This window comes from Neodiprion lecontei, chromosome 7 (genome assembly GCF_021901455.1).
Source record: "Neodiprion lecontei isolate iyNeoLeco1 chromosome 7, iyNeoLeco1.1, whole genome shotgun sequence".
Lineage (NCBI taxonomy): Eukaryota > Metazoa > Arthropoda > Insecta > Hymenoptera > Diprionidae > Neodiprion > Neodiprion lecontei.
Window position 1 is genome coordinate 1,641,846 of NC_060266.1, and position 21,896 is coordinate 1,663,741.

The window sequence follows — 21,896 nt, forward strand, 5'->3', positions numbered from 1 at the left end:
CGCGCGTATCTACGCGGAACGGTGTACGTGTGCTTATGCTTCGTCCTCTTCTTCTTTTTGTTTTCTTCTTCTTCTTCTTCGCTTTCATCATCGTCATCTTCTTATTCATCTTCATCTTCTTCTTCTTCTTCTTCTTCTTCTTCGTTATCTTCCGTCTTTTCGCACACGTTCTCCGGCAAGCTTGCGACGCCCCGTTCAAGTTATCGTTCGTCTACCCTCGGTTTGCCCTGCACCGGTATTTCCTGTAAGATGGATGCTGCACTGTTCTTCTTCTTTTTACGGTTTTTCGCGCTGTCTCTTTTTTTTCCATTTCTTTTTTCGAACTACGTTTTTCTACGCGGATTATTTTTATTCCGACGTTGATCGGCGGGTCTCGGGGGTCCTACCGATGGGTACCATACAACATGGCCGCTGACCAGGGGTGACAAGGATTTTAGATCTCGGTTGCTTTTTTTTTTCTTACTACAAGCTTTTTTTCGTTTGAAGTACTAAATCTGGTACTGTACGTAGCGATCGAATTCGACGTCCAGCGGGCATCAATACAAATTCCTTCGAGATTGTTAAATCGGTGCAGTATTCGGGAATAGAGAAGGGCTTTGACACGCCTTTGGTGTATTTTGAAAATCAAAATTTAAAGGGTTCAAAATTTGAGATATATAGAAGGATGTTGAAGTTAGTACTTAACGTTATTACTTACACTGTTAGAAAAATTTAACCTAAACTAATATGCATCGCAGTCTAGTTCACGTGCATTGGAAATCGAAGACCTCGCCGTATACGCGATTTCTGATAGAAACTATGCCCGATAGAAGTTGTGAAAAAAATAAAAAACCAGAAAATAGTTGAACAATAAAGTAAATATATCAGAGAACTGCAACTCAACACCTCGTTCCAAGGCTGGACAACTCCTAAGACACGAGTCACAAACCGACGCGACGTGTCGTATGATCCATATTACGTTATATCTACCTACTCTAATTGCGTTTCGAATTTTTGAAAATTAATAAACAGAAGAAAAAAACGAAAAAAAATCCGCTCCCCGTAGATTTCGATTATCAAGAATTCAAGTTCGCGCTTGAATTTGGAAAAATAATATCAGGTATCAAGCGTGTTGAAATTTAATTACCGAAAAAAAAGAAAAGAAAATATGTAGAAATACACCGAATATAATATTTTTTAAGCAATGCATCGTAAATTTTGTGTGAAATGTAGACATCTGAGGAATGCGTCAATTTGATGTATATTTTGGTTAATAACAACAACAACAACAACAATCATTATTATTATTATTGTTGCTGCTGTTGTTGTTGTTATTATTACTTTAGAGGATTGAACCATAGTTTTCGTTTCCCGGTATTCCGGGAGCTTTCGCGGATATGTTTCGCACTTTAGGGAGTCCAACGCATCGTCACTTATGCCCCGATTAAGATTCATCCCGCGCTGAGTGCAGACGTGCGAAGCGAAGGACCACAACCACCGTCGTCGTCGTCGTTACTCCATCGAAGTCAGGAACACGCGACGCTAACGCAAACGCAAAGGCAAGTGTGTCCGCCACGTTAATGCGAATTTAAATCGAGGCGTGTAAACTAGCCGCAGAGTTTAGCCACTCGGGTTTATAGACCGTGCCTTGTTATTATTATTCCTAGGAAAATTGTTAATTTCTCTTCTTTCTTTCATGGAAAAAAATTACATAAGTTGAATATCATTCGAGACACGATTTCTCAATTTTCTTAACACTTTTTTTTATCGTCTCGAGTAAAGCGAAATTTCCCGAGAATTCTCCACCAGAGACCCTTATTTGGAGCTAGAATTTGTTTTCTCAAACTTCCGAGCGATTTGTCCATTTCTTTAGTCAGTAAAGAAAGAAAAAAAAACCAAGATTCTTCAGGCTCTACCTGACGATGAATTTTAAATTCAAAATACAGTTGAAATTGTCGATAAATGAGGTACCTAAATTTTTTTTAAAAATTTCTTTTACGTAATAAACGTGTCGAGTATAATAATAAAAAATTGTTCTCCTCGAGAATGTAAGGAGACACGAATAATTTTTGGTTATCTGGATAGAAAATATTCAAAATTCACTTAGAAATGCTGAATATTTTCGTTCCCTTTCCCATCTTACTTTTCGCACCGAGTTGCCAACCTCCGCAGTCTAGACTCCGCGGAAAACCGAGGGCGGTGGAATCGGGGGAGTAGGTATAAGGTAAATAGGCCTGTACTATACGCGGTGTACACGTTATGTACACCCAGAGGTGGAGCAGACATATATATCTGTAGGTGATCCTGTATAACAGACTGTGCGTATATGTATACCATAGAACGGGAACTCGACACTACTGGGAAATCGATAAATAGTTTTAACTTTCCGAATCCGTGCGACCATGATGCGTATAATTTTGTAACAAGGAAGGGGCTCGGTAATTTTTAAATACCTATCTAGCCTCATTATGAAACTATATTTATTTTTACTCGATGATGTCTAGTTTTTGCGTTACAGCTATTGGCAGTAAAATTTAATGGTTATCGTTTCGACTTACCTTTTTCTTTGATTCAGGGTGTTTTGTTACTTACAACAGATACCGGGTAGTTGGTTACAATGAACGGCGAAACACCGTGAATTTTAGATAATGAAAACTGTATTTTTGGAAGAACTAAAAAACATCGTATTACAGTAAAACCATTCGTATCTAATGTATTATAACGATAATTCTATTATACTAAATCTTGCTCCTAACATAATAGTTCAAAAGTTTTCACGTTACACAGAGTAAATAAATTTCTGTTGATAGGTGTAATACGTTTGAAAATTTCCTTTTCAATCATCGTACGTTTAGTTGTAGTTTCTCTTCGCGAAACCGAATTATCCCAGTTTTCGTATCGTGATATTTTTTGGCAACTACCTGTTCTTCTTTTTTTGTTGTTTTCTATTCCTCTTCCTTATAACAGCATCAACATCGCATTTTCAGGCCAAGCCAAGCCCCGAGTTATGCAACTGTTGGTCTTGGGCCAATATTTCCTTCACGGCTCTCTTAAAGTTGTCTATAAAATTGTTATTAATTCCTTTTTTAAAATCCTCATAGAGTTTTATTTCCGACAGGTTTTTTGTCGTTCTTATACAGTTATGCGTATATATACACATAAATATATATATATAATATATATATATATATATATATGTACACACAGTATCCGTTATCTCTGATCTCTGAGCCGCTTTTGTGCCCATTGTGTGCTGAGGGATGACCGAAAAGAGACAAGGTAAATCTATATACGTCAAGTGGTATAATAATATACCTTATACGAGAACCGGCGTTACGATGATGAAATACTGGATTCAACTGGTTATCTCACGCCTCACCAAATCCCCCCGGCATTATATTGTATTTGTACAATTCGAGTTTTCTTTTTTTTTTTGTCCCCTTATCTCTCACAGTACACATATTATCATCGTCGTCCGTAAGACGGTATAAAAAAAAAAAAAAATGTTGTTCTGCGATCCCTGAACAAATACACCTGGCTGCTGTTTCTTATTTACACCTTAGTAATAAATAAGTCAAAAGTAATATCAAAAGTCTTCACATGACGCGACATAATTTCATGTATCCTACTTCTGACGCGATTTTCCCCTCGAATGACGTGAACATTTTGCCAAATCGGCCGAATTCTCGTCTGCTTAATCATTTTGGACGGCATTGGCATGACTGGCCTTGACCCTTTGAATATCAATTTTTATATTTTTAGTCAGCCATATTTGATCCAGCATCTTCAATTTTGAAATCCTGACGTCGAATTCGTTTTCAGCAACGCCGAAAACTCTTGAATATAAATTTTGAATAATCGATTCCAAAAAGGTGTCTCATATATGAGACACTGTGCCATAAAGGGTTTTATACAGTCCATCGACGCAGCGATCTCGTAAACTTTGGTAGGCATCGCTTATCCTCGTCTAACTGACAATTATTATACCTAGATGCAATCCGAATACGGAGACAGAGATCGAGGCGATAGGTACCTATAGTCAAGAAAGGCGGGTTCATCGGACGAAATTGCAGACAGCGAGTCGCCCGGATTCTCCGGTTCTATCCGGACAAGGAACACTAGTCTGAGCCTCACCTCCGCGAAATCCACGATGACTAATCAGCGAATGAACGCACTGTGCGGTATGAATGAGCGGGTGGAGCGCGATCACCGAACGAATGAATGGTCAGACCGGAAGGAACCTGAACGTGCCCACGGCAGGTAACTTCGTCGAGTTTTACCCGACACCCAATACTCGACAGGATTCGAGCTTGCCGCTGACGACGCCCCGCAACTGCAGTTGTGGTTTAATTTCTGGAAGTAGGAAAGCGAAGGGGATCCCTTGAATCCGGGAACTGATGGAATAAGGATGAATTACAGGATTTGAACCGGGTGGAGTTTGATCTTTTTGACGAATTTTCAATTTTTATGCAAAACCAGTCGGGCCCTGATCGGGAAGCTAGAATAAATCCCGATAATTTTCTCTGCCGAACAAAACTAAGGCTGTGGTACATCATTTTTTGAACTTCAATTTATCGTTATCGCCAGGGGTCAAAGTTGAAAGTTTTGAACGTGAGACTAAGAATTATGGCTGTAAATATTGTACACGATGTACGACGCAGCAGGTTTCAGTAATTGTGAGCTCGACACGCACGCGATTTCGTTTAATAACGTAGATCTCAATGTCAATCTCGCTCAAGTGTCGACTAATAGATTGCTGTTATAATACAGCTTTGTAGGTCGGTGAGAAACGCTTATATTTCATCGTGATCATGATTTCCAGGCGATAGCGCATTCTTCGGGGAAACCCGGTTTAAGCCCGATCGGGGCCCGATCGGGACTCCCTAATAGGGGAATTCCTATCGAATCCCCAACCGCTTCCAACCTTTTACCGAAGAAACGCATTCTTCGGGGAAACCCGGTTTAAGCCCGATCGGGGCCTGATCGGGACTTCTTAACACGGGAAGCCCTGGCCAATTCCAATCAAATCTCTTACTGCTTCCGACCTTCTGCCGGCTGCTCGCTACCAACTCTAAGGCGGATTTCGGCTGGGGCGCGTGTCGCTGCGACTGACCGTGACTACCATGATACTCGTGAATAGTTCCCATACCAAGTCCGTATACGTGTACAATATATAATATTATAACGCATGTATACACACACACAGTGAGCGGAGGAAGAGCCATATTACGTTCAATCTACCCTGCACCGGCAGGCTCTCTTCTTCCTTCTATCTCTGTCTCTTCGTCACTCTGTATACCTACGCTGACGACGCTGCTGCTCAGCTTGCAGCTCTATTGCTCTGAGCTTGTATCAAGCTTTGAGTTGGCAAAAAGGACGGAGGGAGAGAGAATGAGAGAGAGACTGACTGGAGCAGTGAGTCACGTAACAATAGGCACGGCTCTCTGCACGCGGAATCTTTTAACCACTACGGCGTGGCAGAGACCGTCTATTCCCGACCGACTGGACCAACAACGCGATCTCCGATTCTGCGGATGTTACTTAACTTGTACGCGCAGTGATAAAAAGAGTCTGTCAATTTCGGCCATTTTCACGGTTTTGGAGCTGTTCGTTTGTATCTTCATTTTTGTTGTGAATTTGGGGAGAAATAATTGATCGAACAATGAAAATACCGAAAAATATTTCGCAGTCGGAGAGCGAAAGATAGGAATTAACATGCGTCAACTTTATCGCAACCAGGTGTTGTACGTGAAACACAACAAACAACGAGACGTAATAAAAATCACGAATGGATCACGCGGTCAGAGGCACGAACCAGAAGATATAAAACGTTCGTACAAATATCATACATATACGCAGAAGCACACGGAGAACGAGATAAGTGCTGGTTTCGACAGTGGAAAATTACACAACCGGTATACCGGAGGATCGGCATGTATTTCGAAAATTTTTGCACGCAAGTCACGATTGCACTTATCGGCAAAACTTCAGCGTCTGTTAAATTGATGGTTTGGCAAAAATGTTCGCATAATTACCCGTGCGTAAAAAAAACCTACTGTGAAACTTTTCAACACTCGGTTCAAGTAGGTGCCATTTGACAAAAGTTTCACCAGCAAAGGATGAACTCGGGTAAATTATTGAGGAAAATTCTCAGCCTCATTGTCCAACCTCTCTGGCTTTGGTAGTGGCTGCACATCGAGCTTTTGCCTGGTAAGCTCGCGCTGCTGCAAAAGTCAGACCAACGTACACCACCAACGTACCTGAACACAGAGTTGCACCTCGCCTCGTGCCTCGAGAGTTGCGAAGACAAAGTGGAATTTAATCTTTGGTTGGGTAACGGCGACGGTTACAACGCTGTGTAAGGAACGCGTCGGTATCTCTGCATTTCTATTATTAGAATAGACAACGTTGTAGACGCGTAATTCGCGTCGTCGTCACCTTTCTGCACACGTCGATTGTACGGCACGTCGTTGAAGAGGAGCCTTCAATAATACTTCCACGGAGGCACCGCGGCACTTTACAAAACCCGGGACGAAATTCCGGCGTATCCTTCGCCAAAGTCGACCGTCAGGTCTATTGATTTCTGCACAGGTATGTACGTGGTACACTCTCTCGTGGAAACTGGCGGTAAACGACACCGACGAAAATAAGAGGGTCGATCTTCGCCTCTGCCTTTCGTTTGGCAGACGATCGAATCCTGCGGTGGTGAAATTGCTTGGTATTCCCTCGATTCGTAAGCAACGTAAAAATTACGAGCTCCTGACACGCGTGATCAATGATCTGGTTCCAACCGCTTGGTATCTTCAAACGCGTACTTCCTGGAGTGAGGATGGACAACTTTAACAATCAGCGCCTGGTGTTGGCTATGGTACGAAACGGTGAAGTCCTGTCGCAGGAGGAAACAAACGGAATAGCGAATACTGAGAATATAAGATAGAAAATGACCCTTTCCGACATTTCTTATCATCGATACATGATCTATGAGAAAGGATCCCGGAAAATCCTGATGGAAATCGGCTCCCGGTTGAATTGGATGGATTTTCAGTATGTGGTACAGCACATGTCCTCCCGATCGAAAGTTCTCATCGGCACAAGTCCCAAAAATCGGGTAATCCATAGATGTCAAAAAATCCATCCGCCCGCCTTCCGAAGTCTGGATCTCGGAAACTACGGATTTTTCGGACTTGTTTTCATGAGAACTTTTCTTCGGGAGTATATGTACTATAACATACTGAGAACCCAGCCAATTTCCATAAGGATTCCACGGAATCCTTTGTACGGGAAATCCTCTGGAATTCCTTTTAACCCGTAGAAAAATTACAAATAGATGCAGCCAGCACCCGCAGAGAAAACAATAATCGTCCTGAAATGGAACCTGAATTGATGGCTCCCATGCAGCAGGGGGTGATAAAAGCGGCGCCTCTTCATCTCGCTTGTTCAGCACTACTTCGGCACTGCTTCACTGGGATTGATGACGATTTATCGTTTGATTGGGAGTCAATTCCGTGCCACGGTGGCAGTTTGCTCCGTTCGAGGGAACGGTTTGTTTTTTGTCTAGTCACTGATTGACGAACAATCGATCGGTAGGGATTTGGTAAATTTTTTTTTCCGCCTCCGCCTCCTTGCAGAGTTGTTTTTATCACTCTCCATTACCGCAAAACACGAGGAATCCGTAAAAGGATTCGAACGATTGTTTCAGCCTGCAGCCGGAAAAAGTTCCGAGTCAAGGGTGGAATTTGAAAATATCAGTTTTATTCCCTTGTTGACTTCGTAACTTTCGTTGCTTACGAGTTCCAATTTTTCGACAAGTATACACTGTTTTGCGCCAATTTTCTTCCGGGACTAAATTCGGCCTGGGTGTAACTTGTTTTTTTTTGTTTTTCACCAAACCCTCTGAAGGGAGGGAAAATTCGACGGTTCTCTACCGCGCGTTTGCCATTTTATCGATCTTCCTCTCTCCATCTCTCTCTCTCTCTCTCTCTCTCTCTCTCTCTCTCTCTCTCTCTCTCTCTCTCTCTCTCTCTCTCTCTCTCTCTCTCTCTCTCTCTCTCTATCTCTATCTTTCTCTTTGTGCGGATGCCATTACGTTGGGTTACAGTGCTTATATGCTACATTCGCGGAGAATTACCGGAAATACTGATGCTACATTGATGTGTAATTATATGTCTCAAGGTGGTTAATTAACCATTGCCGAATGTTGACAGCGTGAGAAATAAGAAAATAAGTTAACGCTGTAAATGAATCTTCGGCGACTCCGTTTAACAGGATTTAATTCTTGTTCCATTCAGACCACAACCTAGGACAACATGGAATTGAAAAACTGTTTGAAATTGGATTTGGACAATGGTGAATTGCATATTTCTGTGCAACAAATTGATGATTGAAAGGGTGGAAAAACTCCGCCAAAATGATCCCCAGACCCATGAAATGGCTTGAACAATTTGACACTGGGTGTGGACCCTGTTCCCATTCATATCTCTCAAAGTTAACAAGTCCCCTCGAGATGCAATAACCGAAGTGTACAACTATCTGCCGGGGCATTAGAAGAGAGAATTTCCAGACGAGAGGGGGAAGAGGCTCGAAGGTCGTCCTACGAATTGGTGGCGAAGAGGTTTAAGGGGGCGTTTCAGTCATATTATTTTTAGGAGTTTTTCTTTTTTTAAAGAAAATGAAAATTACTCCGAGTGTTTTCATTTCCTTCCGAAAAAAAAAAAGATAGAAACTCTTAAAATTATGTACGAATTTAAGACCGTCCAAGCTGTGCACCCCCTCTTAAATGACTGCCGCGTCTTATTCTGGCGAACGCAGCTCGAGGCGCGTGCAGATTCATCCAAGTTTCACACAGCGCCCGATTATTCGCCGCGAGTTTATGCCCGCAGACCGGGGTACCAGGACTCGAGGTGCAGATCAGTGAGGCGCCGAGGGTGTCGAGAGGCGCGGGGATCCACGGGGTGCGTATCGACCGCGCCGCACTGCGGGGCTTCATCCCCTCTTCTCGGTCAGCAGCCAGACCTCCTCCTCTCCACCCGCCGCATCGCCGGGACACCGGAGCCTATCACTGCTCCATAGCCCCGCATCTGAAGGATTTTCGAACAATCTCTTGGGGTTCGTTTCTTTATTTGTTTCTCCGATTTTCATCCCCCGTTCCACCCCCGTTAAAGCAAACGAGCCGTTTTTGATTCGACAACGCGAGACGAGCGCGAAAGGTGTTTTCTGGACATTCCGACCACCCTTAGACCATTTTCTGATTACACCACTGCTCGAGTTCCTCCATGCATCGTACACCTCTTGGTTACTAACCTCGTTGTCTCATTGTTGTCACCTGACTTTGATGGACAAAGAACACCTCGCGCTTTTAGAGGTATACGAAGGGGCACAAAAGCACCGGTAAACAGACTCTCAACAAAGTATTGCATTAAAACCCTGAGAAGACTTTGTACGTTGCGGGTAGAGCAGTGTTGGCAGTTGACTGGTTAGTGTTCCTTTTCATGGTGTCGTGTCTCGGTCAATCAGTTACTGCAGTCAACGGTAACAATGCTATCCAATGGATGTCAGGACTACGTTCCACGGAATAATTAGAGACGGTTTTCACGGTGGGATGTTCGTCGAGTTCGGTTCATAAATCAGGGTGATCGGTGTTTCAATAAACTAGTTAAGACACCATCCCTTAACCCCAGTGAGACACACCTTAGTAGAATCGCATAACTGTCACACTGGGTGAAATTGACCCCAAACGTGACATTTTGCTTGTTACAAAAAATGTCTAGGTGTTGTTTAAGCATCGCAGAAAAAGCTCGCTCAGTTTTCTCATCCAAAATTGACTGTTTGAATATTGTAAAACATCGGTAGAGTTGAAGATAGTGCGAAATGGGTCGAACATAAAAGGTCTTCATTTCGCACGAAGTATGGCGCCAAGAGGCCCATTTACACGACTCAGGGACTCTCGGAGGAGTGCGTTTGAAAAATGTTTGGGGTGATATCCACCCCGGGTGACCTATTAGGGTTGAGGCTTTCGTCCGCTTCACAATCTATCCTTTCATAACCCTGTACGCGGAGGTTTTCACCATATCTATGTGGGTACCGAGTTGTACAGTCGGAGTATACGAGGAGGTGGTATATTGTGTACAATCAATAACACACGATACGCGCAGCTTCGTACCTCTCAATCATCGTCATCGTCGTGATTATCCTCACGATTGTAATAATGCGGCACGTAACACAGGTCTGATGCCAAAAAACTGCACAGGTTGTTTTTTGATATTGTTTTTCTTATAGATTTTCACTCACTGAAACAGGGAAAAATGTACACATACTAAAAAAATTCCATCACTTCAGGTTTCTTCTTGAACTCGTATTTTGAGTTTTATATAGAATGAATATCACGTTTAATTCCAAATCTCATATCGTATTCTCGATTCAGCAAACTCGAAAACATAATATTCACCAAACACGTTCCATGTAGTTGAAATGTAATATTTTTTTGCCAGATTTGTGTAATCGATGACTGAATACGTCTGTTCAAGCAGATGTGCAGTATCTTCACCACGAGCTCGAAGAGTAGCCTTGACGGTGTTAAAAGGTTCATTTTTAAAGAGGTGCTATCATTACAGGTATAGAAAAACGTTGAGAGAAGGGAAGTTTGACCTCTTGAACGTGTCTTGTAAAAAGCCGCGACCCTCCCTCAATTTTTTTTCCTCCTTTGAAATCCATTGCGCTATGTATCCATGCTATCTATAAACCATCGGCAAGGTTGCTCCCCCATTTTTTATCTTCCCCTATACACACACACTCGTCCAAAAAATTGCACGCAGTTCAACGTGAAGTTGGTACGATGTATTTCATACAATGCTTTGAGAGAATAAGCAGAAGCGGAAGATGAGAGAGAAAAAAAATTAATAACCAACAAGTGCTTCCCAGTCATTTTCTCCAAAGAGGGGTTGAAATATATTTTAAGGAAGGGAGAGAGAGAGAACAACCCTTCGAGAGGCAAGACCGCGTCTCCTCCTTCCCTCCTTTTGCATCCTTCTTCCCCTCCTTACATTTTTCTCTCTTTCTCTATTTTATTCTCCCCAGCCTCCCCAACCCCCGCTTCCGTCTCTCGCCCCGTTCGCCCTTCTATTCGACCCAGACTCTCGGTCCGACTATCGACGTAATGCTCGAGTGAAACGGTGGTACTCCTGACGTCATTACTGACGCTCTCCTTCTCCTCCGCATGTGTGAGCGCATATATTCATTCCTCTCGCTCTCTCTCTCCCTCGCTCTCTTTTTATCTCTATCTCTTAATCCACGTGCATCACACTGGGTCACGGATATCGGAAAGCAATCAAGCCGTCTCTTTATCTTCGACAAGAATCTCGACGTCAAACAAACGGGAGAAAAACAAAAACCAAACAGGTTGGGACAAAAAAATGATTATCTTACGCGAAATGATTGCGAGTGTATTCCAAGATGCGTTCCAAAGATGCGTCGTGGTATTACCGACCGACATCGCATTGGTACAAAAACGCGTTGAGTTGTTTTAAAGATGGTTAGAGGATAGCTATCTCCATCAATTTTATTTCAGGGTTAATTTAAATTGCCATTGTGTTTGTTTTTTTCGAAAACTGGGTCGAGGTTAAGAAAAATAAAATCTTTCTTCTTAAGAAACGGCCTCCGACAATCTGTTGCAAATTTTCCAACCATTCTGTGGGAGGGGAAAAAAAAAATCTTCAAATTCGGTGCAGATGGCTGTCCTCTGGCAACCTTTTCGAAACAACTCACCCCTTCGTTTCCAACCACACCGCGGCAGCAGCGGTAAAGCGGTATGGAAAACAAGAGATTGCAGACAGATCGAAAGATAGATGGATAAAGATGGAGAGAAAGACGGCGGGGGTCTTGGATTCGGTCAGTTTAGTCCGGCGTTAGTTGGTTTCGTCGCTCGTTGCTGATAACCGAGCGAGAGCGACTAGTTGTGACGGACGACGGACGAGTCGAGGATGCGGTGGGTGTGGGACGCGAAGACGACAACGATCGGGCTCTTGTCTTCTACCCCGGAGGCAGAGATGCGTCGACGTATCCCCTCCCCCCCCCCTCATCCGTGTCGAGGTCGCGCGGAAGTCCGCGATTAGATAAACGCGAGCAAAGGCCAAGACAATTTGCTTTGAGATAGACGCGGAGATGAGGAGAGTTCATGCTGTGCGAACAGGGAGGATGTCAACGAAAGACCGACGGGGGAGAGCAAAAAGTTTACCAAATTATGCCGACATTTATACCATGCATTCTTCTTTTTTCTTCGTCTGCGTCAACTGCGCGCGTGATTCATAAACGTGTTTAATTATCACCGGTTAAGACGAATTTTTAGTCTGGATTCTGGATGTCAAATTTTGATTTGTTCTGGGTTAATAATAAATTAAAGAATAGTTTTTTTGTTTTTTTTTTTGTTCAAACCAAGAACGATGTTTCGGATTTTAAGAGAAAAATGACACGTTTTTTTCAAACACTTTCTTGCGAATAAGAATAGAAACAAACTTCGTTTTCGCATTTGAATCACTATTTGTTCGCAAATAGTAATCAATAATAAACTAGAAATGTAAAGTAATTGATAAACGGTATAATGTTTGAAAATGAATATTATTGATAATTTTTCTATTTTCGTACGGGCTTTCTCGCATCAAGCCCCAAACGTAATCTTCCATCGTGCTATTATACTGACCCTGATAAGGAATAAATATTTTTTTCTTGGATATGAAAGTCAATGAAACAGACGTCAATTTGTTAACGTTGACCCTGATAACGTTAATAACGATAAAGTCCATCACATGTTGATGAAAACGTTCTCTTTTTTCTTCTGAATATAAGCACCCGTATTAGCTAGCAATCAAAAATTTCAATTTTTTATTTGTCAACGTAAAAAAGACAAAGGCAAACTTTATAAGTAACAAATAAAGCTTGTAGTTATTACTCGATGCATAGAATCGAAATTTATTTATCTCGATAGAAACTTAGAAAAAAAAGATGGATATCCGTTATTTTGCAGCTTTAGTGTTACTTGAAATTTAATAAATTGTTAACACAGCGTGTCAACAAATTCAGATTTTCTAAATTCAATTTCTTCAGGCATTCTAACGGTGTAAAAAATAGTAATTTTCATTCAAGATTTCGATAAATTAACTTCGATCTCGTAATTTTGTGGAATACTTTAAAGTTTCATCGTCGTGTTTACCGCCAAGATTTTTTCCTCGCGTTTCTTGCGAAAGGTTTTTTCTCCGCTCCATCTCTCGGCACGCTAAGATCGCATATAAATTGGACGAATATCAAAATTGCGGAACTTCCTTGCATATTATAATACGTGTCACACTATATGCCGAATAAACCGACAGTGTAAGTAAGACGGCGAGAGGAATTATGTCATCGTCCACCTCCGGTGTATTAATGACGGTATCATTTTTACGTATCCCATACACTGAACGCGATACTTGAACACGGATTATACGTAAAGAATCTTCATCGTTACGCATCGATTTTACAAAGCTCGAGTAGGTACGATTTACGACGATACGAATTAGAATATTGTCATTTTATAATATATTATAAAAAATTTGTATCGTGAGAATATTTTTTCAACGTGGCTGTCGTTAATAATTCTCATTTTGCTGGTAAAAATTGTGAAAATAATATTAAATAAGACGAAAAAAAAACCGTAAGTTTGATAATGCAATTTTATTACAAAAAGTTTATCTTCACGTTCGAATGACACTCTATTCTAAAAATTAATTTGTTTCCGTTATCAATTTGTCGTTAAATAATGAAACAGACAATCGACTGGGTTCGGATCAGTTCGACAATTTTCGGAATAAAATGCAAAAGGGCGCTTACGTTTCCGTGCGACTTGCATAGTCTACCATTCGTCGGTTAATCAATCGTCAACTTTTAGCCAAAGAGAAATGGCGCCAGATTCAAAAATGTGTATATTTGAATTTTACAATATCGATTACAATTACTTAATTATTCGTAACATCGCTATATTGTCATACCCAGTATCTAGGTAGAATAACAGCATGGCCAATTCTTGACCCACTTTCATTTGCGACCCCTGGCTGCATGGTACATACATAAGGGTACATATAGTGTACCTACTCGGAAGATTGTACCAATACATCAATTATTGACATGTTTGTTACACGGGCGCCCCCGTCTTCGAACAAGGTTCCAATACTATTAGTCGGTATTGATCAGTGCCTGTTCAGTTCTCATCGATTGGAAGAAGAAGAATTTACCCACCGTACGAAATGAACTTTCGAATTATACAGACGGAGAATTCGTTCGAGAGAATTCTATGGGGACGAGAACGGGCGAAGAAAATAATTCCCAAGTGCAAATTCCTGCATGAAGAATAATGACCGCAAATTAGAATACGCATGTAATAATCGAAACGTTTTGTAATCATCGAATTTTAATTTTAAATGAACTGTGAAAACGCAGCGAAAATTCGGGGAAAGAAACCGGACAAGTTGTGATAATTTTTTTTTTTTTTGTGATATAACTACAAATTAATTATTTTCGAATTTTTTTCTTTACTTGTGCTGTGAGATCTTGCTTATCTCAAAATTTCACGATTCCAGGTCAACGGGAAGTATCCTATAGATTTTGCTTTGTGAGTTTGCGAGTATAAAAATATGTGATGTAGACGATCGTATCTTTTGATCGCGTTTACTTAGAAGCTTGAATTTTTTCCACCTTCAAGGTATCGTAGACCTTGGTATTTGATATCAATTTCAACTCGCTACCTCTACCCGTTCCCGAGAAAAAGGGTCTCGACAGACGGACGAACGGACAACAAAGTGCGATTCTATCAGGGTTCCGTTATACTTTTTGAGGTACGGAAGCCTAAAAACCAGAAACTGATCGATGATATCGGGTGCATGGAAGGGATTTCGGAGCTTCGGAAGCGAAGGGACACGCGGCTTTTGACTATTTGGAGGCGATGGCTCAGAGCCAGGCTTGGGCATAGAGCTAGACGACGACCACTCGGCCCCCTGACACACATTGACTCGTTAAAATAACGACATAATAGCTAATTTAGCGATAATAAGCGCGAACGGTATCGTTCAAATTAGCATCGAAGGTGAGGTGAGTAACTGGCGATCGCAGCGCCACGCCGCGTCGGATACCGCAATCCTCGCTGATTCTCCCATCTACGAGAACTACGCACTCTACGGTTTTCGCCACGCGGCACGGATTCCGACGCGAACCGCGGGCTCCTAATGAGCTACGATGAAACCGGCGTCGAAGCGGCCGGAAGATCAAAGCCAGCAACGAGAGAAATGGTGGGGGAAGAGCGAAGAGCGTGGAGGAAGGAGTTGGGCAAGGCTCGAGGCTCCCATGCGACGACATCTGGCGGAAAACGCGCGAACCGCCATCGCGAATCAGGCTCGTATCGCGGGGCGAGGGAACCTCGTGTATTAACGCGTCTAACTTTTTTTAAGAATATCAGTAGGATTTGTTTATTCGGCGGGAGGTGAGATTTTTTTTTAAACATTCTCTCAGGAATAAGCATCAAGGTGTTTGGAAGAAATTTTTTAGTAGAACACACTTTATTTTGACATAATTTATGGAGTAAAAAATAACAACTGTTGTCAGTATCATTTATGCCAAAGTAAAACGAGTTCTACTCGACGATAGTTTTCATTTTTTACTAGGTATCGTAGTTTTTTAAGTCTATATTTTATGTACATGTTCATCCGGGCTCTAGTGATAAGGTTCTCCAAAAATTACTGCCTTCAGTTCGCTGCGACAAATCGAGTGGTTATTACTCGATTTTCACAGCAAAAAAAACCAATTGACGTAAGTTTTGCCAGGAGAATAAATTACTTCCAATAAAATTTGCATACTCGTTAAAATTAAACACATGACGTGGAATTTGGCTTATTCCAGGATCGGCATAATACAAATTCATTCATGTTCATCGAAATGACAATGTTTTGTTAATTTCTTTACAAGTTTCCCATTTGAATTTTCGTTTCTTCTTCAAATTCTATTCTCACCTCGGGGCTGCATTCAACCAATGAAATTCTACCCAATCAATCTCAATTCCCCAATGTATCTTATTCTATCAATTCATCCATCGAACCGTGTGTCCTCAACAATCAAAACTCCAGGGTCGAGGCGAATCTCGCATGAGGCTGAAAGTCAGTAACGTTGACGTAAGGAAACGTTGCCTGTATGTACCAAAACTTGCTATTCTACAGCTTCGGAGAACAAACGAAGAAGTTGAATTTACAAAATGTTACTATGTTAATGCTGTACAACGTTTTACTGAATTTCAGGTAACCTCAAGGTAGCAAAACAGCCATTTGTTTTTTCTATACAAAGAAAAATCGGTATACGATTTTTCACGTACTTTATCCAATAATTTATGCTTCGCGATTTATTAAGTCGTTTGTTACGCATCGGGTCGTATTCACATGTTATATTGCACGATGATCGTAGCGCTATAGGATCTATGACAAAAGAATTTTCACACACGTGTGGCACAATGGCAAGCTACTCGTTTACATCACAGCAATAACCCCCGCTGCACCCAGCGTTCTTAAATACGAAGTGCAAACATCGGTCGATCAGTGTAGGTGCAATCGTTACCCTACGTCACGCACACTTGGACGGCGCGTAATTGACAGTTACACGTTACACGCTGCGTGAATTTCACCCACTGTCAATGAAATTGGGCCTGACGGTAGTGGTAGTAGCAGTAGTGGCGTAAGTGTGCGCTTCGGTGCATTGAATTTCAACACTCCTCAGCTCTCATATATCATGAGCCGTTAACCGAAACACCAGCGATAACTGGCAACTTCAGACCGCTCGGTGATTCAAAACCCGCTCGTCGTACGTCAGCGACCGTTGAGCGTTCGATTCGAGTCGATTCTATTTAGGCTTCTCGGTGACGTTAGGCGCGCCTCTGAACATTCCCGCTGTTCGCCGATCGAACATCGATTGGTCATTCGTTTGATGCAGCAATTGAGCAGGTCGAGTAGATGGGTTCAAATCTGCGCTCACGGTCTTTTAATCGAAAGAATGCGAAAGCACCACCACCCTGACGCGCAGTTCCAAGGGCGTGGTTGCCTCCGAAGGGCCCGACGCTGTCCCGATTCTACGAGGTTAAGAAGTTGTTGACCCCTTTCTAGCCGTCAACGACGACTCTTATCCTCCGCCTAATCGGGGGTCATGCAACGAGGTCTGAAAAGGGGAGCGTCCCGATTTCCCTGAACCTGCCGACGCAACATTTCGGAACTCGCGCTGCGTTGCTGTTGTGTTTTTTCGTCACTCACCTCCTCGACCGCCAATCGCCCCTTGGACGCCATCTTGTCAACAGTTGGAAGCGTGTGTTGTCGGTCCGGTATTCAGATGAACTAACACGCGCTCGGCACGCTTATTGTGCCAAATGCGAATAACTCTTTCTGCTCCTCGGTACAATCGAGTCGCGTCTTTTCCTTTTCAACGGCCACGGAGAGTCGAAATATTCATTCACTGATCACAAATTTCACTCGCGCGAACAACAACAACTGCCGGCCGAAATGACGGCCTCGCCTAACACCCAACGACAAGTCATAGACCCGAAGTCAGAGTCTATGCTGCCGCTTCTCCCTGACCACTTTTCTTTCTACCTACGTTAATTCGATCCGCTCTACGCGACGCTTCGCTTCGCTTTGCTGTGCTTTCGACCGGGCTTTGGCTCGATGAGCAATACGCCGCGTCACCTGCGATGCCTTCTTCCACTCTCTCACGCGCTACTCGCTCGCTACTCGCCCGGCTGCTACTACCAACCGCTGTAAACATTACCGTTTATTCTTCCTCGTCACCTTGCCTCGCCGGATCGATCGGCGGTCCCCACCGCTCGACGAGGCCCTGGTTTTCCCTAATACTACTGCTACTCCTACTCCCACTGCGACCGAATGGGCCCTATGCCCCAAGGGCCATTACCCCCGCGGACAGGTAGTACGATCCGGTCGATGCGGAAGGCCGCGCCCTTCGAGTACAAAATTGATACTTCCAGGGTGCAAAAAGTATTGGGCCTTATTTGGGCATCGAAGTGCCTCCCTTCTTTTTTTTTTACGAAAATCAGTACGATTCGGTAACGCTTCAAAGGGTAATTAATCACTTTTTATTTGTCACGAGAATCAATCGTGAGGATTTCATTTGCACGGAATGTCTTTTTTTTGCTCCATGTTCTTTTAATATACGAAGTAATCACGGAGAAAATAAAAGACGAGATTTTACTCAGAACTGCAGGAAAAGAGGGAAATTTCAGGTTTATTTGGTAAAATATACATTGTAAAATGTAGAATTTACTTTGGAATCATTTGTAGTAATAAATATAGTTGACATGGTCTTTTATCCAGCAAAAACCCTTTTCCTGCAGTTTCGAGTAAAATCTCTTTGCTCTTTTTCTTCTCTCCGTGTACAATTTGTTAACAATTTTTATTGTGAAGACGCAATTTCAGGAACAATAGATACTTCGCAAGCCTACAATCGTGAACCATAATACGAAAGAGAACATAGTCATATATTTTCCACACACTCTACTCCTTCAATTTCATTCAAGAATTGCAAAACTGTAGATTATTTAATCGAAAATGGTTTGACTGCGTATTTCCCGACGTTTCCTCTACTCCTTCTCTTTTCTTCCGTTTCTCCGTCCTACGAATACAATTCCTTACACGTCAGACTTAGAAAAAAAGTGTCAAAGCAAAAAATGTAGGGAATTTAGTTTTCTTCAAATTTGTATTCGACATTTTTGTCGTAGGAACAATTATTTTAAAAAAACCATTACTTGTTTTGTACCTTTAATCCAAGATGGCGCACCTGACGGACCTCCTTGGATTTTTTATCGGGACCCCGAACTGAAAAACATATATATCAAAATCCTTACTGCACCACCTTTTGTAGGGTGAAGGACTTTTTTACTCGCTAAAGACTGGACTGTCTTCACATAGGTATATGTATATATATAACTGCAAATTTTCCGCCCAATTTGCACAAGATATTTATCTCGCTTTCCGAAATGTGTCGGAATAACTTTGCGCTTCTGCCTCTGTTATATCATCATATTCACTCAACGATATTCCCCCTTCCACCCGTTCACTGCCTTCACCAAGGGGCGAAAGAAGGGGAGGACGAGGCGAGAATTATACCCGCGAGACCATCGATCTCAGCACTACCGGGTTAAAGTACGTTGCGATGACCTTGCAACTCCCTCGGCGATGGTGTAACGTGCCTAATTTTATAAACCGGCTTCCGTCGCCCCGACGACCCCGTCCGATGCCTCTAACCGATTCATTTACTCGAGCCTACCGAGCTTCGGTCTGGTTATCGACTTTCTCACCTCGCCTTACGGCGATAGCGGAACCTTCATGGTGTGATTTACAGTGGTCCTGGAAATATCCTTGAATTTGTGACGTATTTTTTTCTGAACACGATGTTCTTTGAAAGTTAATTCAAAATTCTAAATAATATTGTATAAAAGTTGATCGATCATTGCGTCGAATTCATCGGTCAAAATGTTCAAGATTCGAATTGCGAATGGTCGAAACGACGAGCTTAATAGTAAAATATTTTAAAGCTCGCCTCAGTAGCTTCGGAGAATTGAAATTTCTTCAAATTTTCAACCACTCCAAGTTTCGATTGCTCGGGCATTCCAACCTTTCGGAATTTCGAGTCTTAGAACTGAACAAATTCTCCATAAAAGTGAAAATCTACAAGTTTTTATGAGAAACTATTCATACTTACAAATTTGTATGAAATGTCCTACTTTCCGAAAATATTGCTATTCTATTCTGACGTTGAAAAGTCTTCGTATGTATATCTTAGTATATTTTGCCACTTTTCAAGGCCCAGTGGGATCAATTGTATGCACAGTCGTTACCGTGGCTCGTTATGTCATACAGACTTGCTTCGTGCACGTCCATCTACTGCGGAACGAATTATCAATATACCGCAGTGTCTTCACTCGATGCTGTGATAAAATTATCTATTTTTAGATCTGACCTAAGCCATTCCAAGTTCACAAATCGCGTCGATTAGCAACACTCTACGTCTTTTCTCAAACGCATGTTTTTTTTCTTATTCCTATTTGTACGTTAATTCAAACCTTCACGACGGTTTTCGAGGTATTGAAATCCTCCGAAGCGTTCTTTGTTAATTTTATAAAGAGTCGTAGGTATTTCAAAGAATCTCTTTTATATCAGCTCACAAACGTTTCAGGGATTAATTAGCGGTAGGTACTTAATCAGAGACTCGTTGTTGATATGCTTGCGGCAAATTGCTCGTTCGGTATAAAAAAAAAATAAAGTATCTTGATTTTCAAAAGATACAAGTATACGGAAACGAACGATACTCATTGACAAGAAGTCAGGGAACGCGATGAAAATCTTGAAAAAGATGTCACTCGGGGAGCATTTCATCCTTGTTTAAATATTTCCGTGCGAATGAAAATGTCGTTGGGAGAAATAAAATTAAAAGAAAACGTCCAGACATCCGAGTCAAAAATTTGTACAACCTTATATATTCTTTCTTAAATTTATCGATTACAATCGCGGCTTTTACGTAACTACGATCTGTCCTGGACCTTTACGGGGACCCTGAAGCAGACCTGGGCGTCGCCGTTGTCGTCCAAAAGTGCGAATTCGATGGTCAAACTGAGCTTCGGGTAGGACGCCAGGACCGGCATCGACAAGCCGTAAGTGACCTCTTCTCCGGCGTCCAACGGACATTCGGCGTTAGTCAGAGTTTCGCAGGCGTCTTCCTGACCGATGTCGTAGCTGATGCTCAGTCCGAGAACTATCGCCTTTACGCGGGGCGTAAGGGTCGTCGTGTCGGCGGCTGTGGGAGAACGAAATGAAATTAAATGTGCTAAGAATAACGGATTTTCGCGACTTTTTATACACAATATATATATATTATTATATATATTTTTATACAATGTAATTTCAAGATAAGGAAGTAAGGTGCGAAGTAATGAGAAGGATAATATAAAGACACGACGAATGTTTGACGAATAACTGAAAAATAAAGTTGAAGGAAATGTACGAAAACGATTCATTGTCTCGTATTTTATTCGAGGAATCTATGCAATTGTTAAGTGAAGAAGGGAAGAGCGACGGGTTTAATTTATCGTCCGTTATCGCGTTGCTTGTTGTTTTTTTTTGTACTCACTGACTTCCCAGTCCCATTCGGCGGATGCTGTTTCTCCTCGGTAAAGAGCGCAGGGGGTTTCGGTACATCCGTCCATGCGGAAGTCAATCGGGTCTGCGACCGTTGAGCAGGATGTGTAGGGGGTTGAGTCACCCTGAATGCCGGTGGCAAGGCAGAGGGTGAAGAGAACGAGAGCTGGAAAAGAAGGAAACAGAATAACGAAATCAGGGGAATCAGGTTCGTGCCGTTTTCGAAACGAGAAGGAAAGAGAAGATAGGGGGGAAAAAAAAAAATGATCGGAAACGCGGAAAAATAAACGGAATAGTAATTTTAAAAAAACTGCGAGTAGAGTAATTTCCAACTTTTCGTGCGAATGATTATTGATCGTTGACATAAAAATCTGTCGAATTAGCGAAAAAATTAATAGTAATAGAGTAAAATAAATAGAGATTTGTTAGTAAAAATTTTCAATTTTTAAATACAACTTTCTGTTCCGATGCGAACTGCGATTATTGATCATTGACTTGAATTCTGTCGAATCGGCGAAAGAATTTTCAATATTCATTCGTGTGAATTATTTTTCCTTTGACGTGAATTTATTTTTCCGGAACGAATTTTTTCCTTCTCCTTAAACGTTATACGATAATCGTGATAAACTAATTACCAAAAGTTGTCGATGCCATGGTCAGGTCTTGTTTCACGAAATCGTTAGACGATCGCTACAGATGCAGTGTGAATTTGAGTAGGCGGGT

General features: G+C 42.0%; 2 protein-coding genes across 5 annotated transcripts in view; both read right to left on the reverse strand.

The window, feature by feature from the left end:
* Positions 1 to 17,735, reverse strand: part of LOC107220178 (sodium/potassium-transporting ATPase subunit alpha) — a 50,934-nt gene extending 33,199 nt beyond the window's left edge. For 2 of the 4 annotated variants that reach the window (XM_015658651.2, XM_015658652.2), the window contains exon 1: positions 17,283 to 17,735. In XM_015658651.2, the coding sequence (XP_015514137.1) occupies positions 17,283 to 17,315 (33 nt within the window). In that variant the 5' untranslated portion in view covers positions 17,316 to 17,735. The remainder of the gene's footprint in view (positions 1 to 17,282) is intronic. The other 2 variants (XM_046745812.1, XM_015658649.2) reach the window with 1 other exon arrangement.
* A 2,751-nt stretch (positions 17,736 to 20,486) lies between these two features.
* On the reverse strand, positions 20,487 to 21,863 carry LOC107220176 (NPC intracellular cholesterol transporter 2 homolog a). The gene is made up of 3 exons (XM_015658647.2): positions 21,809 to 21,863; positions 21,166 to 21,339; positions 20,487 to 20,832 (listed from the first exon to the last, which is right to left on the reverse strand). The coding sequence occupies exons 1-3, from the start codon at positions 21,825 to 21,827 to the stop codon at positions 20,561 to 20,563; spliced, it is 465 nt and encodes a 154-aa protein (XP_015514133.1). The 5' UTR covers positions 21,828 to 21,863; the 3' UTR covers positions 20,487 to 20,560.
* Between the last annotated feature and the right edge of the window lie 33 nt (positions 21,864 to 21,896).